Consider the following 19594-nt stretch of genomic DNA (forward strand, 5'->3'; position numbering starts at 1 on the left):
AGCAGGGCACAGGCTGCAGCTGAATTTAGCCTGTGGCAGGCACCCCCTAACCAGGAGATATCAGCCTGCTTGCATGATGGCTGGCTTAAGTCTGAGCAGGAGCACCACCCAGGGCCCATCCAAAAATGACACATCCAAAGGGCAGACTGGGCAGGCAGCAGAGCCCTGCTAAAGCAAATCCTGTTCTATAGGGTCAGCCCCTGCACAACAGCTCCTCTACTGTAGTCACCGGTCAGTCCTCACAACAAATCAGCCCGAGGGTCAGTCTCTCCTATTGATGTGCAAACAGCAACTACATCAGGAGGGCACACACAACCCATATGAGAGACACATCTGGAGCACCCAGCTCAGGTTACCAGAGAGACTGCCCCACTGGGCCCCACAGGACACCTACTACATAAGGCCACTCTACTAAGACTGAGAGATAGCAGCCCTACCTAATACATAGAAACAAACACAGGGAGGCAGCCAAAATGGAAAGACAAAGAAACATGTCCCAAATGAAAGAATAGAACAAAGGTCCAGATAAAGAACTAAATAAATTGGAGATAAGCAAGCCACCAGATTCAGAGTTCAAAACACTGGTTATAAGGATGCTCAATGAACTTAGGAGAAGAGTAGAGGAACTAAGTAAGAACTTTAACAAAGACATAGAAAACATAAGAATGGAGATAGAAAGAACCCAATCAAAAATACAATAACTGAAATGAAGAATACTTTAGGAGGAATCAACAGTAAATTAGATGAAGCAGATGACACCAAATCAGAACAGCAACAACAACAACAACAACAAAAAGCCATCCAAATAAATGAGAATCATTTAAGAGGCCTCCGAGACAACACCAAGTGCACCAACATTCGCATCATAGGGGTACCAGAAGGAGAAAAGAGAGAGCAAGTAATTGAAAACCTATTTCAAGAAATAATGATGAAAAACTTCCCTATCCTGATGAAGGAAATAGATATACAAGCCCAGGAAGCACAGAAAATCTCAAATAAGATGAACTCAAACAGGCCGCCACCAAGACACATCATAATTAAAATGTTAAAGTTTAAAGACAAAAAGAGAATTTTTAAAGCAGCAAGAGAAAAGAAATTAGTTACCTACAAGGGAGCTCCCATAAGTCTGTCAGCTGATTTCTCAACAGAAACTTTGCAGGCCAGAAGGGAGTGACATGAAATATTCAAAGTGATGAAAAGCAAGGACCTTCAACCAAGATTACTCTACCCAGCAAAGCTATCATTTAGAATCAAAGGACAGATAAAGAGCTTTCTAGACAAGAAAAAGCTAAAGGAGTCTATCACCACCAAGCCAATATTACAGGAAATGCTGGATGGACTGCTATAAGAAGAAAAAAAAAAAGATAAAAAGATAAAAAGTATGAATAATAAAATGGCAATAATTATGTATCTATCAACAATTACTTTGAATGTAAATGGATTAGGTGCTCCAATCAAAAGATAGGTGGCTGAATGGATAAGGAAACAAGACTCTTGTATGTGCTGCCTACAAGAGACAGCATGGATTAATTAGAGATGATACATATACATGATAGAATATTACTCAACCATAAAAAAGAATGAAATCTTGCCACTTGCAACAACATAGATGGACCTAGAGGGTATTATGCTGAGTGGAGTAAATCAGAGGAAAACAGATGCCATATGATTTCACTTACATGTGGAATCTAAATAAAATAAACAAATAAAACAGAAACATACAGAGAACATTTAGAAGGTTGCCAAATGGGAGAGGTCTGGGAAGGTGGGAGAAAAAAGGGCAGAAATTAAGAAGTATACATTGGTAGTTACAAAATAGTTATGGGATGTAAAAGATAATAGGGAATACAGTCAATAATATTGTAATAACTATGCACAGTGTCAGATGGGTACTAGATTTATCAGGGTGATCACTGTGTAAGTTATATAAATGTCTAATTAATTACTGTGTTGTACACCTGAAACTAATATAATATTGTAGGCCAACTATGATTGAAAAATAAAAATATTATTTAAAAAAAGAGAAAAAATATTCTCCTTACTATGTACTCTCGTAGCTCCCTTGAACTTGGATAGCACCAAGTAGCTAGTTTTAACCAATGGACTGTGAGCAGAAGCGACATATCCCTCTGGGCTGTGGCAGAGAAATGCCCTTGTTTGACCCCTGCCCCCTCCCCCATTCTTTTTTCTGTTATGGCAATCATAGAGGTAACATGGTGAGATAGATGAGCCATAGGATGAAGCTATTCTGCTCTCCTAAGGCATTTGGAAGAAAGTGGTCTGACCCACAGCAGAAATAAGCATTTATATGATAAGCCAATGATATTTCAGGGTTATTTATCATGGCTACAGAATCTTGCAAAGTTTTACCAATATAGGCATCCAGAATTTAATATCACCTTGGAGAGGAAGTGATGGTAAAAATCTTAAATTGAATAAATATATTTTGAATTAATTCTGCAAATTCCTTAATTGATCAGTTGATGTTTTCCACTTCTGGATGAACTGGAGATTTGTGGAAAAAAGTTCATTAGAGAAATAAAATTATATTTATTGCACATCTGAATTTAAATGTTTGAGGAAAAAACCACACCTGCTACATCATTATGAGAATTATTAGATACATCCAGTTTACCCTCAATGTGGGAATAGGGATGCTGACCCTACTCAGTCAAAAATTTGTGCACAAATTTTGACTCTCTCAAAACTTAAGTTGTTCTCTGGAATCTGCAGCGGATTGGTTCATGACCCTCAGAGGACACCAAAATCCACAATGAATTCCCCTACACACAGTGACATAGATCAATGCATATCATCAGCCCCTCCGCAGCTGCAGACTCTCAACTGTGTATGGAAAATAATACATGCATTTATTGAAAAAAATGTGCTTATAAGTGAACCTGCACAATTCAAATCCATGTTGTTCAAGGGTCAAATGTACAATACGGCATAAGGAATAAAGCATTTCGATATCACGTGAATTTATGTCTCAGTGATGTCACTTTTTGTGTGGCATTGGACAAGCTTTTTTTTCAATCTTTCTAAAATTTTACTTTACTCATTTATGAAAAGAGGAAAATAATAATAACTTACAAGTTCATGGTGAACATTAGAGACAATGAGTACCAGATTCTTATCAGAGGGCCAGACTTTTGGAAAGCCTTCAGTCAACATGTGTTATAATTTTAATGTTGTTGTAATGTCTGGAAATCCACATAAATAGCAAGCAAAGGCAAGATGATTCAATAAATCCTTGTAATACATGGAAGATGATGACATAAGAAGATGTTTAAGGTAATTGGAATGAGAGATTAAGATTTTATCTTCAGGATATTGTACAATATGTATATGCTTCTTACAATAGGAATCAGTGGGCGGCTGATAGAATCTGTCTTTAAAGCTTGGGATCTTTATTTTACTTTGTTTTTAAAGGAGGCAGAAAACTCAGATTATATTATTGTGTAGAACACTCTACTCATCTTAGAAATATAAGTAAATAGAAACAGGTTTGCAAGATTGGTATTTTTCTTTTAAAAATCTATGGGTAACTTGCAAGAGTAGGTATTTCAATATTCACATGTCTCGTGTGTACCATTTGGTTTAGTCTCCTGATTGCTATCTTGTGGTGAATTGTTCTCTTTATAGCTTTAAAATTGCTATCTGGGTGACAGTCTTCTGCTTCTAATCTTAAAATGGTTGTCTAGTGGTTTTACTCCCCATGGTTTATCATGCAGCTTGATAATACTGTGGAGAAAAATACAATTAGCTAACTATGCACCTGCTCAGTTTACAATTTTTTATGTATAACTTGTAGTATGATAAACATCTTGGGGCTTGTGGTGAAATCACTTGAACATAGAAATTCTGTATGAAATTCTGCAATATATAAACATATCTAAGTATTGTGTGTAATATAGTCTCTCTCTATATTCTCTCCATACATATATACATATACATATATGCATATGTATACATATATGTGTATATATACAGATATGGATATATATATATATATCTTCCCACAGGGCTTAAAAGTTAAAAAAACTGTGAATTCGGGAATCTCAGAGTACAAAGCAGAAGAGAGTAACTAAAGTCTGAATTTTGACATTCATTTTGGCTTTTAATTTTCTATGCTATTGTATACCTCATATCTTCTCCAAAAATTCTTTTCTTCTTACTATCATCATTTTAACTGAAGTGTTAATATTGGTTCAGGATCAGATTCTATGTTGTATTTCAGAAGTTGTTTCCTGTGGTTCTTTAACATGTAATGAACCCTACACAAATTATCAATTTATTTATAGATTAAGTACTTGATGTGAAGTTTCACTTTTATTAACATTAATCTATGTAATAACATTGCTAGAGATGAGCAGAGTTATATGCCATAGTCTCGGATATGAGTAGGGGACAAGTGATGCTTTTATAAAACAGATTTAGAAGACTCTAAGGAAGACAACCGTTAGTTTCAATTTAATTATTCAAATAATTATTTTTAAAAATCTTTTTTGATTATGTTGCATTTGTCGTTCTTGACTGAAAGGAACCTGATTCTCTAGCCTAAATGAGGTGCTCCTGGGTAGTTTGAGGAGGTGAGGTGAAATTTTTAGCTGTATCAGAGGAGCGTTTGTCAAGGGACTAATGAAGACCTCTGGTGGTCTTGAATTGACTCAGTATGTCAGCATAAAGTATGCTCTATCAGAATAAGGTTCCTCTGTAGCAGAGGAAGAAAGAGAAGTGTTAACTAAGCAGAGATAGAAAGATATTTAAGTCAGAAAATGAAGCTTTAAGGGCGTTTACTACCACTCAGTAATAGTCACATGACTCTAGATTTGTTATTTGAGTCTTATTTTTCTTATCTAGATGTCCAAGACTATTCCAATAATGTTTATATATTGAGCCAAATGAACCAACATATGTGGAATAAGTTTATATATTGTAAAGCACTGTGTAATTAGTAAGTGTTACAACTGCTATGAACTAACATGTTGCTACTGGACGTGTCAACTGTACCTTAAAGCAGGAGTCCCCAATCCCTGGTCCGCAGATCGATACTGGTCCGTGGCCTGTTAGGAACCAGGCCACAAAGCAGGAACTGAGTAGTAGGCCAGCAAGCAAAACTTCATTTGTATTTGTGGCCACTCCCCAGTGCTAGCATTACCGCCTCAGCTCCACCTCAGATCATCAGGCATTAGATTCTCATAGGAGCATTGGTCTCTGGTGCCAAAAAGGTTAGGGACCACTGCTTTAAAGCTCTAAAAATATAAGTTGTTTCTTCCTCTTCCTCAATCTGTCAATGACTTAAAATACTGTCCTGTCTACTAACTCAGTTGATAATGTATGTAATCAAATAACCATAGTAGTTTAAAAAAGTAATAGAATCTTGAAGAAGTTGTTAAAATCTTAACGTTCTTATATTTTGGAGGTATGAAGGAGAGAGAACAATATTTAAAATAGACGAGTTAGAATAAGAAAGTGTTGAGTGAAAATCTTGTTCATATCATCAACGTCTCTGAAATCACTCTCTCACATTTCTATGGGCTTGTCTCAAGTCATCAGTCAGTTGATTGACTACTTTTTGTCCCATTCCCTCTCACTTGCTTCAAAACATGCTCCTAACATTTGATATTCTTTGTAACAAAAGATTTGCCAGCACCGTTTTTGTGAACTACAATGAGGGCGTAAAGAAAAAATAATTGCTGAAAAATAGTAATGGTTTTTTGATATAACCTACCAAATATTTCTCTCTTTTTAAGAAATTTCCAAAGAAACAAACCAACTACAGTTAATTAAGCATAGTTTGCACAGATGAGTAAGTGTACACACCAATAGCCATATGTGATTGGTGGTAAAAACATATGGAATGTATCACATTTCAAACAACCAAAGGTGTCCTAGGAATAATTAATGAGATTCATAAATATAGACAAAAATAAGCCCATTTCACAACTTCAGATTATTAAATCTAGAACAGATATTCCTATTCCCTAATTGGTTTATCTTAGAACATATTTCTGACACAGAAGAGAACATTTGTTTCATATTTTATTGAATTTCATTTATATTAAATTAAAAATATATTTCTGACAGATTCATGTAACAAAAAAGCAGAACAGTTTTCAAATTGTTCAGCTGGGATGATCAGTACGGAATGAGGCAAAGCATGTCGCATTCTATAATTGCCTTGTACAGGTACAATTCTTTCCCAAGAGCCAAGAGAGGATCCTTGAGAACTAACTGAAAAGCCTAATTACAGAAATTTAAAATATCATTTGTCTCTCATTTTCAAATAACAACAGAAACTGGGGGAAGGAAAGGAGAATGGGGTGAAGGGATGGAGGAGAAAAATGAATAAGAGAAATTATACTAAAAAATATACCTAACATTAAAAAAGTTAGTATGTGTTAAGTGCATAATCCTTCATAGATAAAATAGAAAAAAAATCAAAATAACATTACACAACACACAATTGGCATATCCTATTGTGTAAGCGAGTGCAGAGGTTGAATACATCACAATAGTGCTGAACACAGAATCACAAGTAATGTCAAAATGAAAACTTCCAACCAAAAAGAAACAATCACAAGCCAATTACTTATATACAAATCAATCCTAAAGACAATTATGTTCCAAATAAAGATGTCCACGAAAGAAAATCAAAGCAACATTATTCTTATTTACAAATGCAACTAGCCATGTCTTTAACAAGCTATAAAAATACTATTCACATTTTCAAACATACAGTAGTATTTTTTGTTTATTTCAAAAGGCAGCTAACTTTGAACACTGGGATTTAAATGAAACACTGATGGCTTACCAACTAGGTATTTTTGCACCCCTGTCCTTTGAAGATACTTCACAAGAGAGAGGGCTTGTTTTCTGTTTACAAGTTAAGAACTTAAGGAAATGAAACAAATGTATAAAATACCTTAAGCCTCTGTCTTTTCGGTAGAGTGTCTCCCTTTATCATCTGAACTGATCCTAGTCAACTCTTTTGATGCTTGTATGAGATGAGTGTTTGAGAGATTTAATATGACATTTATTTTTTGTGCTATGAATTGTCTTGCAGATTGTTCTCATTTTCAATTGATCTTGCTACAGTGGTGCTCAAGAAAGAGATGAACAACTGGTCATACCATGAGGAAATGTAGTTTCAACATGCAGAGATGCAAGTCCCTGGTGCTCACACGTGAGATGTAGACACACCAGCTAGTGAGGTGTGCATTCAAAGTTAGCTGCCCTCACACAGCTGCTCAGTTTAATAATCGACCCATTTAACAGCAGTACCAATTTATGCTACATATTTCAAAGTACCTTACTTTAAAAGAACCACGTACATATCTACATTTAGAAAATAACCTTCGTAGTTGATTACTGGAGTAATCCCAAAAGGGTTCTTGGAGTGCTATGGTGTAGTCCCCTCACTCCCCCCCTCCCAGCCCCTGAGAGATCCAGAAATATACAGGAAAATGACTTTCACATTAGGGAAAAAGTACAACCCTTCATTAACTGAAAAATCAGGAAATGATACTCAAAAAGCAGGTTATGTCAGTGTAGAAGAGGTATGATTTGCCTTCCTTCAAAAGGGCTACAGGCCTGGAGGAGACATCTACCTATCAGGGATAAAAATAGCAGTAAAGGCAAAGAGGTTTGGACAGGTTAGACTACTGCCTACAGGTATGAAACTTTGTTTTCTTATATTTGTATATTTGTACAAATGTAACCACTTCTCATAATATGAGTAAAACTCATTAGAGCATTGACAAAAAAATGTCCTTAAAGAGCAAAATAGAGAAAGAATGACAACCTATTAGACAACATGGATTTTCATTAAAATGAAACTGCATTCATTATATATTGCTTAGATGGATGAATGAACCGATAAAGGATTACCAATGGTTCTCAGAGCTGAAAAGCCTTTACCTTTATGACGCTTCATTTGTGAAAAAGAAAATACAGCAGCTATAAAATATTTGTGATCAGGAATAAAATAAGATAAATAAAGTAAAAAAGTTAGTCTTCTGGCAAGACTAACTTCTCAGTTATATGCAAGGTTTTTATGAAAAGATTAAATCTAAGACCTACCAAGGGCATTTGCAGTTTCAAGATATGTGAGTTTCAAGATTCATCGCAGGGCTGACTCGCCTGGAATTTCTGCAGAGAAGGACGTAGTAAAGGAATTGATCTTCCTAGGAAAACATAATTTTAATATCATAAAGTATATTTTGTGCAGTAATTTATTTGAGAAGTAATTCAAATAATGTCCAAATTGCTAGAATCTTTTATGGAAAACTCAAGCATTTGAGGGCAGAGGCTAAGTCATTATTTCACAAAGCAAGGTGTGACAGGACCTTTGAGATCCACTATGGCTTAAGAGAGGTATGGTGATAAGAGAATTGAGGCCAACAGGAAAAAAAAGAAGGGTGGTACTTTCCTCTAAAGTCCAGAAAAAAATGAATTTTTCTGTGATTCCTAACAAGATAATCACTTACTTGTAAAACCAACTATCAAAGAGTATTTTTCCAGGGGAAGCATGTGACTACCCCTATGAAATTGGGGCTTAGAGTCTTTTCAACTCTTGATGAAAGAAGCATTTTCTTCTGCCCAAAATATCACCTGGCTGAGAAGAGGTGAGGCAGGGGTCTGCAAAAATAACACATCTTACCTTTTTGTACCTCTACAAAATCAGGGGGACTTGAACAGAGTGTCTAAAATTTCTACTATTATGTGGAGACTTTTCTTTTAATGAAAAGAACAAAGAAGCCCGTGGTGTTAAAAGCTATTTGTCCACACAAACACAAGGTTTTCCTGACCCAACACAGTGCCCACAACAGCTTTGTGTCTGCAACTGTAGAAAGAACTAGTCTCCCAAAGGCACCTCTGGGATCAGAAAAATTGTATTAATTCTACCCAGAAGTATAAAAGCTGGCCCCATTATAATATCGGTAATATCAAGGTATCCACCGATGCTGTTATTTAAAAAATCACAGCTAATCTACCTCTTATAATGTTATTTGTTCTTAAGCAAATAGCAATCAAGAGACATGAATCTGCCTTTATGTGTCTACGAGGGTACTAGCCTGTCCTTCGAAATTCACATACACAAAGAGAGGCACGGCAGAATTCTTTGTCCATAACATATCTGGAAGTGAATTTATCTGGCTTTTTAACAACTAGCAGCTTATACATCTGGAATTCTCATTTGCTCTATTAAAAATCATCATGCTAATAACTAGAGTCCAAAATAATGGAGATACAGCAGTTTGAAATGTTTGGTTTAGCATTTATTTATCAGAATATTGTTAACTAATTCCTCAGTTTTGTTTTTGGAAACGGGAGGTATCACGGAAAAAAGAAGAACATGTCACAAATTAAATGTATTTTGTCTGTTTACTAAATGGCACCACTCATTCTTTGTCTCTGCATAAGGTAATAGAACATTTACATTTCCCTTTGTTTTCAAAACCTCCTACTTAAAGTAATAAGTAACATATTTGCTTGTTAAACTCTACAAGATGGTGTTCGTAAAACAATTTTAAAAAATTATCTTTATACTTAATACACTGAAAATATGGTAAAGGAATAGGAGAATGAGGAAAAAATTAATTACAATGCTTTAAAGCAAGTTTTCACAAGTGGAACCAGCTCTTTATATGCCTACTTTCAGCTAAACCTAACAAACAACAATTTTAAATGGCAAACTTATTTTTGACTATGCAAAATCCATCCTACATTTTCATATCCTGCATTTTATTTTGTTACGTTATAATTTTGTGGTTAATTTTCTAGCTTTAATTTATCTAATAATATTAAAATCATTTAATGCCTGAAAACCTAACTAAATCTACATTTTACAGCATTATCATGGTTCAGCTCAGTTATATACATGCTTTCATGATCACCTTTTCTATTACCTTATGAACTACATATATCAGTTAAATAATCAACATTTATAGATGGATGAATAATTCAAGTTTGAAATAAAGGTTAAATAGCTCTTGAAAAACCTGTATTTACATCCTTCCCTATTGGTCTTAAACAATTTTATTTTTTTCACTTTTGACACTTCAAGAAGCATGTCGATAGCCCCTCCAACTTTATCTAGCAGCAGAACCTCACAGTCCTTCTTCTGGTTAGTCCTTGGCAATGAGAAAATGAATAATCTCCACGCCATGTCCTGACTTTGTAAGGTATTAACACCTACATAATAACACTAAGAACACTATGTCTTATCTCATAGTGTTCTAATTAATAGATATGTTTCCTGATCTAATTAATAGAATCTCAAATTTTTAGTTTATACTTTTAACATAATTTGAGTATTGCATTGTATTTTTAATGCCATTTCAAGATTATTACTTGAGAAAGAACTCTTACCCTAACCTATGCCACTAATATTCAGAAAGCCAATTGCTGCTTAGCAGTCCAGCACTTCTTCATGGGCCAGGAGCCTTTGTGGTTCCGGGTCTACTCTGGTTTAGAGGGCATCTTTTCTCAACTGTCTAAGAACTACTTCTTTAAACAAACACTTAGTTATACAGTTTTTCAATATTGAAAATAAGATTCCCTAAGATAAGTATAAACTACCAAATTTGATGATTTAAAAATATAGTCTGTGTAAATTTAATATTAATTTTTCTCAAATTACTTAATTGATTCTGCATATTTGCAGTGATATATCTAGCCTCTGGAATCTGATATTCTGGTGCACTTTGCAGGCGTTAATTAGCATTTTCAAATTTCACTCTACTAGGTTGAATAAGTTATTCTTTGGAACAAATGAAATTCTTTTCTTTTTATCTCCCTCATATATATTCTGAAATATGTTTTCCTAAAGGGACATTAATAAAACAAAAGAGAAACCCTAAAACTACTGAAATCAAGTATGTACTACAGAAATCATTGAAAAAGGAACAATAAAGTTGAGCTTTTATAAAACATTTTGAGTCATTTTGGAATATACTTGCATCTATCTCCAGTTATTAGTGGGAGATTACCTTATGTCTAAGGGTTTTGTGTTGTTCGGATGAAGGAGACTACATTCACTGAATGGATTTTTATTACCTTAACGGTAACTTTTTTTTTCTTTCTTCCAAATAAATAATTGTGCTTTCCATATCCTAATAGAAACATATGAATTATGTAAATTAGAAGAAAATGTCAAGTTCTGGTATTCAATAAGGGTGTCAGTGAGTTGGTACAGATTCATCCAGAAGAGGAGGCCTATAAACAACTTTTCATAAGTACTGATGTGAAGTCCCCTCTTCCTGAGGACTCCTCTGAATGTGTGAGAGAACTCTGAGCTGGTATGTGGCCCCTGATTCATCCTGTGTCTTCAACTTTGGGGAACTTTACTAGATGAGATCTCGCAAAGCCATCTCTTGCTCTTTCTCCCTCTTTTAGCTTACCCCACTTCACATAACTTAGAAAGAAACCGATACCAATTCCTCCAAGGGTCTTGGCCAAAAGCCAATATCGACTGTTAATTTAATGGTCAAGTTAGAATCTAGATAGGCCAACAAGCCAGTGATGCAATATCCTGCTAGACCAGTTTGTGTTTAGATGATAACATTGAAACTCTCCTATTTATTAACTTCAGTAACTTGTAGGATGTTTAATTCACATCCCAAGTGAGTTCACTGGAGATCTTTTAACAAATAGTTGATTTTATGATGACTGCTCACAAAGAGTCCATGCAATCTTGTTCTTTGAACTTATGGAGAAATTCAAATGTTATTCCAAATAAATCTATACTGTAAAAATTTTAAGTTAGGAATAATATTCTATTTATCTGGGTATTCCCCACAGAACCCAGTGCATTTAGTAGACGCCAAATAAATATCAGTTAAAAGAAATAAGGCAGTTGAATGAATGGATGGATTTACTTTTTTTAAAATAAGCAGAAACCTAGATTTCTTTGCATTCTTTTTCCTCTAAACTCCCTAAAAATCTAGAGATTTTTAGTCTAATTGCTTTCTTTTAGGTGATAGACTCAAATTTTATCACAATACGTTAACATAAGTATTTTTTAAAAACCCAAATGAAGTGGGGTGGATTTTCCTAGAAAAGAGAGACTTACATCTAATTTTCCTAGTTACTGACCTGAGTTTCCCTTTTCCTGGAGACTCATTCCTACCATTTGTTCCCGTTGCTCGTCCTAACGCAGCAGGTATTCTTTTAAAATGATCCATAATAAAGATGGTTCTAGAACTAGGATGCTGTGTTTGGAAAAAACAAGTTACTTTATAATGTATCAAAAGATTAATATGTAGGATATTAAAATAATTACATGAGAAGATTTTTCACATTTATTTACAACTTTTGACCCAAGAACCTATCTACAAGCTATGAATGTTTGTGTATTTCTTCTTATTACACCAATTTATGTGCAAAGAGTTACCTTCCACTTAATATAAATAGAGTATCATACTAGAAATTCCATGGAATTCAAGCCAATCCTTACTTGCATTCCTTAATATGAAGTATACAAACTGGACCACTTTTCTTAAGCAGTGAATGTGATATCACATGTAGATAATGTGCTGGCCCTCTCACCAGAATCCCTGGATACTGTTTCAAAGTTCTAATTTGCTTGGCATTTCCACAGTTTTCCATTATCTTAGCTGTTTTTTAAAAAATGTACTTAAATTAGTTATTTTGCTGGTTGCTTCCATATTGCTTCATTCAAAATCCAAAATGGAGTTCAGAAAGAGAACAAATAAAATTACAGCTTAAGTGCAAACTACATTTCTGAGTATCTGCCAGGTAGACATACTCAATCCAGTGTGTTTCTTCCAGTTCAATAGATTCCCCATTGGATCACCCCTGAAAATGTCAGTAGTTTTCATGAACCACACAGAACTATCTCAAGGTTTCCTTTCTACTTTCAACATTACCATCTGCCTATCAAGTACTGCCATTTATGGAGAAGAAAATATTGAAGAATGTAGAGGAATTCAATAGTGTAAAACATGAAAGTTAGATTTGATGCTACATTTGACTAACATGTTGGCCTCCCCTTCTAATTTTAAAGACTGTATATTTAAAATAGTGGCCATTTCACTATATTAAAATATTTCTTTTTAAAAGTTTTTCAACTTAAGAAACTTAGAAACATACAAAACTTAGATGTAAAATCTTTGCAATTAGGAATTAAAGCCAAAAATAGAGGAGAAAGTAATACAAAGGGACAGACTAAAGCAAAAAGAAAAAAAAAAAAAAGGAAAAAACAAGAAAGCTCTCCAAACATAATTATTAGTTATATTTTGATGTAGATTTAAAAATCATGAAAGCTGAGTTGGCCATTCTTGCTTGTCATGATAGAAACTGTTGGAGAAAGCAATTGGATTCTCAATCTCGATTATTATAGAAAATGTTATCCTTTTATTCTAATGCAAATTTTATTAGTAATTCCAGGGATGCGGAAACTGTATAAACATCAGTTCCTGCAGATAAGAACAGGTAGAGCATGGGTCTTTCAAGACTCTGCATTAAAAAAAAAAAAAAGAAAAAGAAAAAAGAAAGAGATTAAAAAGAGAAAAGAAAAGCTGAGAACTAGTTTGACAGCAGGCAGTATTGCCTTATATTTTCTGGTCCTTCTCTAGCTGTTCTAGTCTTCTGACCAACCCATGCAAAGAAATGAAGAAACAGTGTGGGTTTTCCTGTCTTTCTCTTTCAGACCTTCCTTCTAATGTTCAAGTTAGATAAGCGCATAACTATCATTGCATCTCTATATCTTCCACTACTGGCCTTGGAAGTAGAAGGAAGACCCTAAGAGAAAGAGAGGTGGCAGGGAAATTGGAACGGGGATGTCTTTACACCTTAAAACCACTGTTGAGTTTACACCACAGTATTTCGGTGTCTGTAGGGTGGAGGAGGCAGCACAGTGCCTGGCTTCAGTGAGAACTCAGAGAGGTATTCAGGATTCTCTGCCACAATTGGCCGGATCCGTCCATTTTGTTTATAAAAATATTTTGTGCTGTACTCCTGCAGGTAGTCTGGGTGCTGAAGGGTGCTCCGAGGTGGCAGGCTGTGGTTCCAGTAGTCAGGGTTGTCGAATGCTTTCTTGGCCTTCTCTGGTACAGAAAGTACATTGTTCTTCAGGTACTCAGCATTCCCCAAGGCATTGGCAAAAGTGTTGAGGTACAGTGGCTCATTCACGTACTCATCTTCTGCCTTGGGTGGACCATTGGGAGCATTGTGATATTCGGGATTATCCAAAGCTTGAAGGTCTCCGTTTTTTCTCCGAGAAACAAAGGGGTTCTCTTCCACAGGGTTCAGATATTCTGATAGAATACAAAAATATCAGTTAACATCAGTTAACTTTCTGGAAAATGTTAATCAGACGAAAGTTATACAAAAAGGTTAACTTCCTTGTCCAGAACAATAAAACCAAGGATTTGTTTTCATGTATTCTCACAAAAAACTATTTTGTTGATTACTACAGTCATTAAAACTAGAACAAGTAGGCCTAAAGTGTTAATGACTCCTATATTATTTCTTTTTCCTTCTATTTGCACTTGTCTCTCCTATATATGAGGCCAGTTATTTAAATGTTTGTTTTCTAAAAGTCAATAACTTATGTTGGAAGCTGAGACAACCTATCAGAATTAACTACCTTTAAATGTAGAACAATCAAAATTTTTAAAGAATATTGGAAAATCAAAATGACTACAATTTAATTCCTTGCTAAGATGAACAGATAGAGTGAAAGCATAGCATTTTTAGTCTGTATGATTTACTGTGATGTCTGTCGAGGTAACAAGAATTTGATTATAGATGTTCCCCCAAAAGTTTTACATATAGGATAGGAAACATCTAAGAAAAAACTCAACTAATAAAACAATCTGATAGACACCTTACATGCTTCTAAAGTGACTTGCTTAACAATACATATGCTTAAAAATAAAATATAATTATAACAATTTCCAATGGCTAATAAAAATCACAAAAGAGCAAACTACAGTTCAATCATGATTTTGTAGGTTGAAAACAGTCATATAATGATTATTTTTCAATTTATTTTTCAATGTTATTAGTGGTTAATTTATTAGATTAAATCGTATGGTGAGTGGTATTATTCAACCTAATAAATTTATCTAGAATAGGTATTGGTGCAGAATTTTTTAAAATGCTGTTAACTAATGCTGCTCTCCCCAAGTTTAATTCCATCCATGTGATAGTATACACATATAACTATATATAGACACATGTACACACATATATATAGTAGATGCTTTTTGTCCTCTCTTTTAGTATATACACAAAAATGATACTTCGACTATTCCTATTTTGGTATTGTGGCAGAGAAAAAGTACAATTGTTTGTTAAGATGCCACCATTCTAAAACAAATTTCTCTCTCCTATATGTAGCCTGACATGTAGAGGAAAAATCATCAATTCAGGGATATGTTTTCCTGGATATAGGTCTATTGGATATAGTTAAGTTTCAGCATCACGTGCAAGTTAAAAGATAGTAATGAATATCCCATTATGTGCATGAATTACATACAATTCAATAATTTATAAGGCATTATCATTTCATTCTTGCATCAATTCTGTGAAAAAGGAAGTGCAAGTTGTATTTTCCAGGTTTATAGACAGAAAACAGATTAAATGATGCATGGAGGATATAAATAGTAAAGAACTAGAATTCAGATCTTCTAACTCCTATTGAGTAATCATCTTGTTCTAATGCACTGTTTATATTATTGCCCCTACAGAAGTAGGGCGAACTCTACATTTCATAAAAAGTTTTAAATTTGAAAGGGTCTCAAAACTACTGTCATTTTTTTTTTTAAAAAGGTATGAAAAAACTTACAAGGGAGCCAGAATTTTTTTTTTTCACCAGATTCCTGAATTTCTTAATTAAAAATACAGGAAAGTCAATACTAAAATTCTCGACTCTCTGAGAACTGGGCTAGAGCAGAACAACCTTTAGAAACTTGTGTCTCTTCGCATTCAGATAAAATCTGAGGATGTCCTACAGTGACTCTATGGCTGATTTGCCTTTCTCTTGGAAGTTTTATGTTACCTTTTCTCAGTGCAATCTACTTATCTATAATCTTAATGCTAACCTGTGTAGCCATGCAGTTACACATAGAGGAGTAACTTTACCGTTGAGTTGAGAATCTGTTCCCAGAGAGTAGTTTACTTTCAGGGGGATCTGCCAAATTTTCTCAAAGCCTACATTTGTGTTACTGTTGGGTTACTGTAAACATCATACATTACAACATAAACATTATATATAAGGGATAGATACTTTAATGGGTTGTTTACAATATGTACTTAAGGATCTCTAAATCACATTTTATAAAAGTGAATAAAACCATATATTAAACAATATAATGGACCCTCATACAGAGTCTTAAAATATAATCTACTGTTGACATTGAAGACTCTGAGACACAATCATCAGTTTTTAAACACAATCATCCATCTTCCCCTTTTTGTGATGCTGTTAATGTAGAAAGAAAGAGGCTTTTTCAAAACTAAAATGTTATTTGATTTGAGTGTTTGACATTTCTACTAACTTTGTGCAGTGGCTCTCTCATCCATAAGGACTATGTTCTAAGGCCCCAGTGGATGCCTAAAACTGTGAGTCATATGGAATACTATAGATACTATGTTTAATTTTTTTTCCCTATGACTTCATATGTTTTCACTTGAAAGAGGCGTCCAAATTGCCAGCATCACAACTCTTGCACGTTGCAGTCATTATTAAGTAAAATAAGGATTACTTGAACATAAGCACTATAATACCATGACAGTTGATTTGATAGTCTAGATAGCTACTAAGTGACTAATGAGCAGGTAGTGTATGCAGCACTGTTATACATCCTGGGTGGAACAGAGTGGGATGGCATGAGATTTTATCATGTTACTCAGAACGGCACACACTCTAAAACATGAATTGTTTATTTCTGAAATTTTCCATTTACTATTTTCAGACTGTGATTCACCATAGGTAACTGAAACCAAGGAAAGCAAAACTGTGGATAAGATGGAACCACTGTAATGTCATTGCTGTGCTTTGTAAAACAACAAACTGAATATTTTCAAGATATGATAGCATATATATAAGAATATGCAGGGTTAGAACTTTAATTTTTGACATGTGTAACAGAAGAAACCATAATGTTCTATTATAAACTAGGTCATTTAAATGACACTATGTTAATGAATCAACCAAAACTTTTATTGGTGCCATTAAAAGCTTTGGACACTTTTGCCAGCAATACCAGCCTTTATGGTCTCCACAGTAAATCCAGTAAAATAATGGTTCTGAAATCTCATGATATGCTACCTTATTCAAATATTCCAATAAAGATACATTTAGGTTAGTGCGTGTCAGACTTGATTATGTTAAAAAAAATACCTGGGGGTCTTGTTAAAATGCAGGTTCCTATTCTGGTGGGGCCTGAGGTTCTGATTGCTAAAAAGTCCATAGCTGATGCTGATTCAAACAGTATAGTATGAATAGCAGCAGCCAAGGTCTTTTCTGGGTCACAAATGTTACAGAGTCCAGTGGTTTGGCAATATCCAGTCTCTACTTCGCTTATTTTGATGGATGTGAATGTCAAATGGCAATCATTCCTGAACATCCTGTTTGTACCTTGTTTAGGTTTGTCTCGCATAGGGGTCATGTAACCTTCTTCATCCAGCTCTCCTCGTGGGCTCCGTTCTGGGGCAAACACTGTGGGGTCAGCGCTGTACCTCTGGGTGCTGCTATCCTCTTGGACATGGGGTGCCACTGGCTTGCGTAAGGTGCCATTGCAGCAGGAGTCATCAAAAATCTCGGCTGTAGCTCCCTGAGCAACTGGAGCTTCTGGGATGGTGCTGGTTGTGGCTCTGTAGGGTGCGGGCACTCCTTGTTCTGTAGCGAAACCCCCATCTCGGTATACAAACTGGTTCTGTCAATAGCAGAGACACATTTGGACGGAAGTTATTATTAGGAATGGTTGTAAGAAGTGAATGTTAAAACTAAAAGGATATGGAAACTTGTCTTTCAGAGAAAAGTTAGTTTTTTAAAATTGAGCTTATTTTCCCTAATGGCTAGTGGATTTGAGTTACAGACTAAAAATACCTAAAATTCCAAATTATCTTAAAATTTAAACCATGGAAAAACCATTTGGAAATATACATTTTAATTTTAATAAGCACCTACCACATGATCTCATAAAAATATTCATATTCTTTTCCCACAATTACCATTTTTATATAAAATTCAAAGTGAATTTTCATGACAGATAGCAACATCGTTAATTATAGACAGTTGCTATTAAGAATAGAAGCACAGTGATGTTATTTGAATGGTGATATTTCCTTATTGCATTCTATTCTGTAATTACTATGACTGAGTCTCCACTAACTGATTGAAGAATCACCGCTGAAATTATGACTTTTTAGCACACAACCTATAATCACGGAAGTAAGAACGACCTTCTCACCCAGAAGCATCATTTATGAGCACAAGTAAATCCTTCAGATAAAAATTGAAAGCTACTGTTGATGTATATGATATCTCAATTTTGAATTATCTATGGAAATAAAACATCTACAAAGGCAGCTACACAACTACAGCAAATTCTTAACTCACTGTTGGCAAAGGCAAAATGAAGAAATTATGGGCGGACAAGAGAGAGGAAACATGGTAAGCAAAGGCCAAAAATCCTAAAAGATGAAGGTTGATTGTGAAATACTTACTCCTGACATGGGGGTGTAGGCGGGAGGAGGGCTGTGTCCAATTTCACTCTAATAGGAAAGAAAAATGGAATGATGGATATAAAAAGAGGTAACATGAATGGGAGAAAACAAAAGAAAGAAAAAGAAAAGACACATGAGTTGTATGAACCAAAGGGGAAAACATGCGCAACAGTGAAGTTTGCTAAATGGTAAAATTTTATGCACTGTCACTACAAGCATGTTTATTTATGTGTTTGGAGGATATTAAATACTTTAATTCAATCCCTGAAAAGGAAAATTATACAGAAAAAGTAAAATTTTTAAATGGATTAAAAGTTAAGTTAACAAATTTCCTCTACTTAACCTTAGAAGAAAGAGAAAAACAGTAAATTGTTAACTATAGTTGTACATGAAAAGCAAATCCCTTTGTTATATGTTAAATGACTGACATGACCACATAGCACAGCATCAACTTTTGTAAGAAGGAACATCTCCAAGGAGATAGAAGTGGACCTCAATTTACCTGGAATAACTTTTTATTTTCCTATCAAGTTACATTTTTTTTTCATTATTTCAGCGAAGGGTCTTCTTAGCCTCTTCTTATAAAAAGGTACATACTATTTTATCTTCAGTCTTAATTTTTTTTTTTTAGGTTTAGTAGCAGCAGAGAATCTTTGAAATCAATTCCTTTCTTGGATATATGATTTACATATATTACTTTCATTTAGTTAGAATCAGCTAAAATTAGATTTCAGTTAAAAAAAATATATATTCTTACAGCTTAATACTCTAGCCTATGGGATAAGTAAAAGTAGAATCAAAAATATGATAAAATGTTAAAGACAATGTTCCTTAGGGTAAGTAGAGGGGATGGTATGAAAATCAACTCTGTCTCTTAGTAAAAAAATTA

At 34.5% G+C, this 19594-nt stretch overlaps 1 protein-coding gene across 1 annotated transcript in view; it reads right to left on the reverse strand.

The window, feature by feature from the left end:
* Positions 1-13583: 13583 nt before the first annotated feature.
* Positions 13584-19594, reverse strand: part of ERBB4 (erb-b2 receptor tyrosine kinase 4) — a 988299-nt gene continuing 982288 nt past the window's right edge. Inside the window, exons 26-28 of the mRNA XM_006908488.3 lie at positions 18706-18753; positions 17615-17912; positions 13584-14285 (exon numbers count right to left, since the gene is read on the reverse strand). Of these exons, the coding sequence (XP_006908550.1) occupies positions 13840-14285; positions 17615-17912; positions 18706-18753 (792 nt within the window). The 3' untranslated portion in view covers positions 13584-13839. The remainder of the gene's footprint in view (positions 14286-17614; positions 17913-18705; positions 18754-19594) is intronic.

Source organism: Pteropus alecto, unplaced genomic scaffold, assembly GCF_000325575.1.
Source record: "Pteropus alecto unplaced genomic scaffold, ASM32557v1 scaffold182, whole genome shotgun sequence".
NCBI lineage: Eukaryota > Metazoa > Chordata > Mammalia > Chiroptera > Pteropodidae > Pteropus > Pteropus alecto.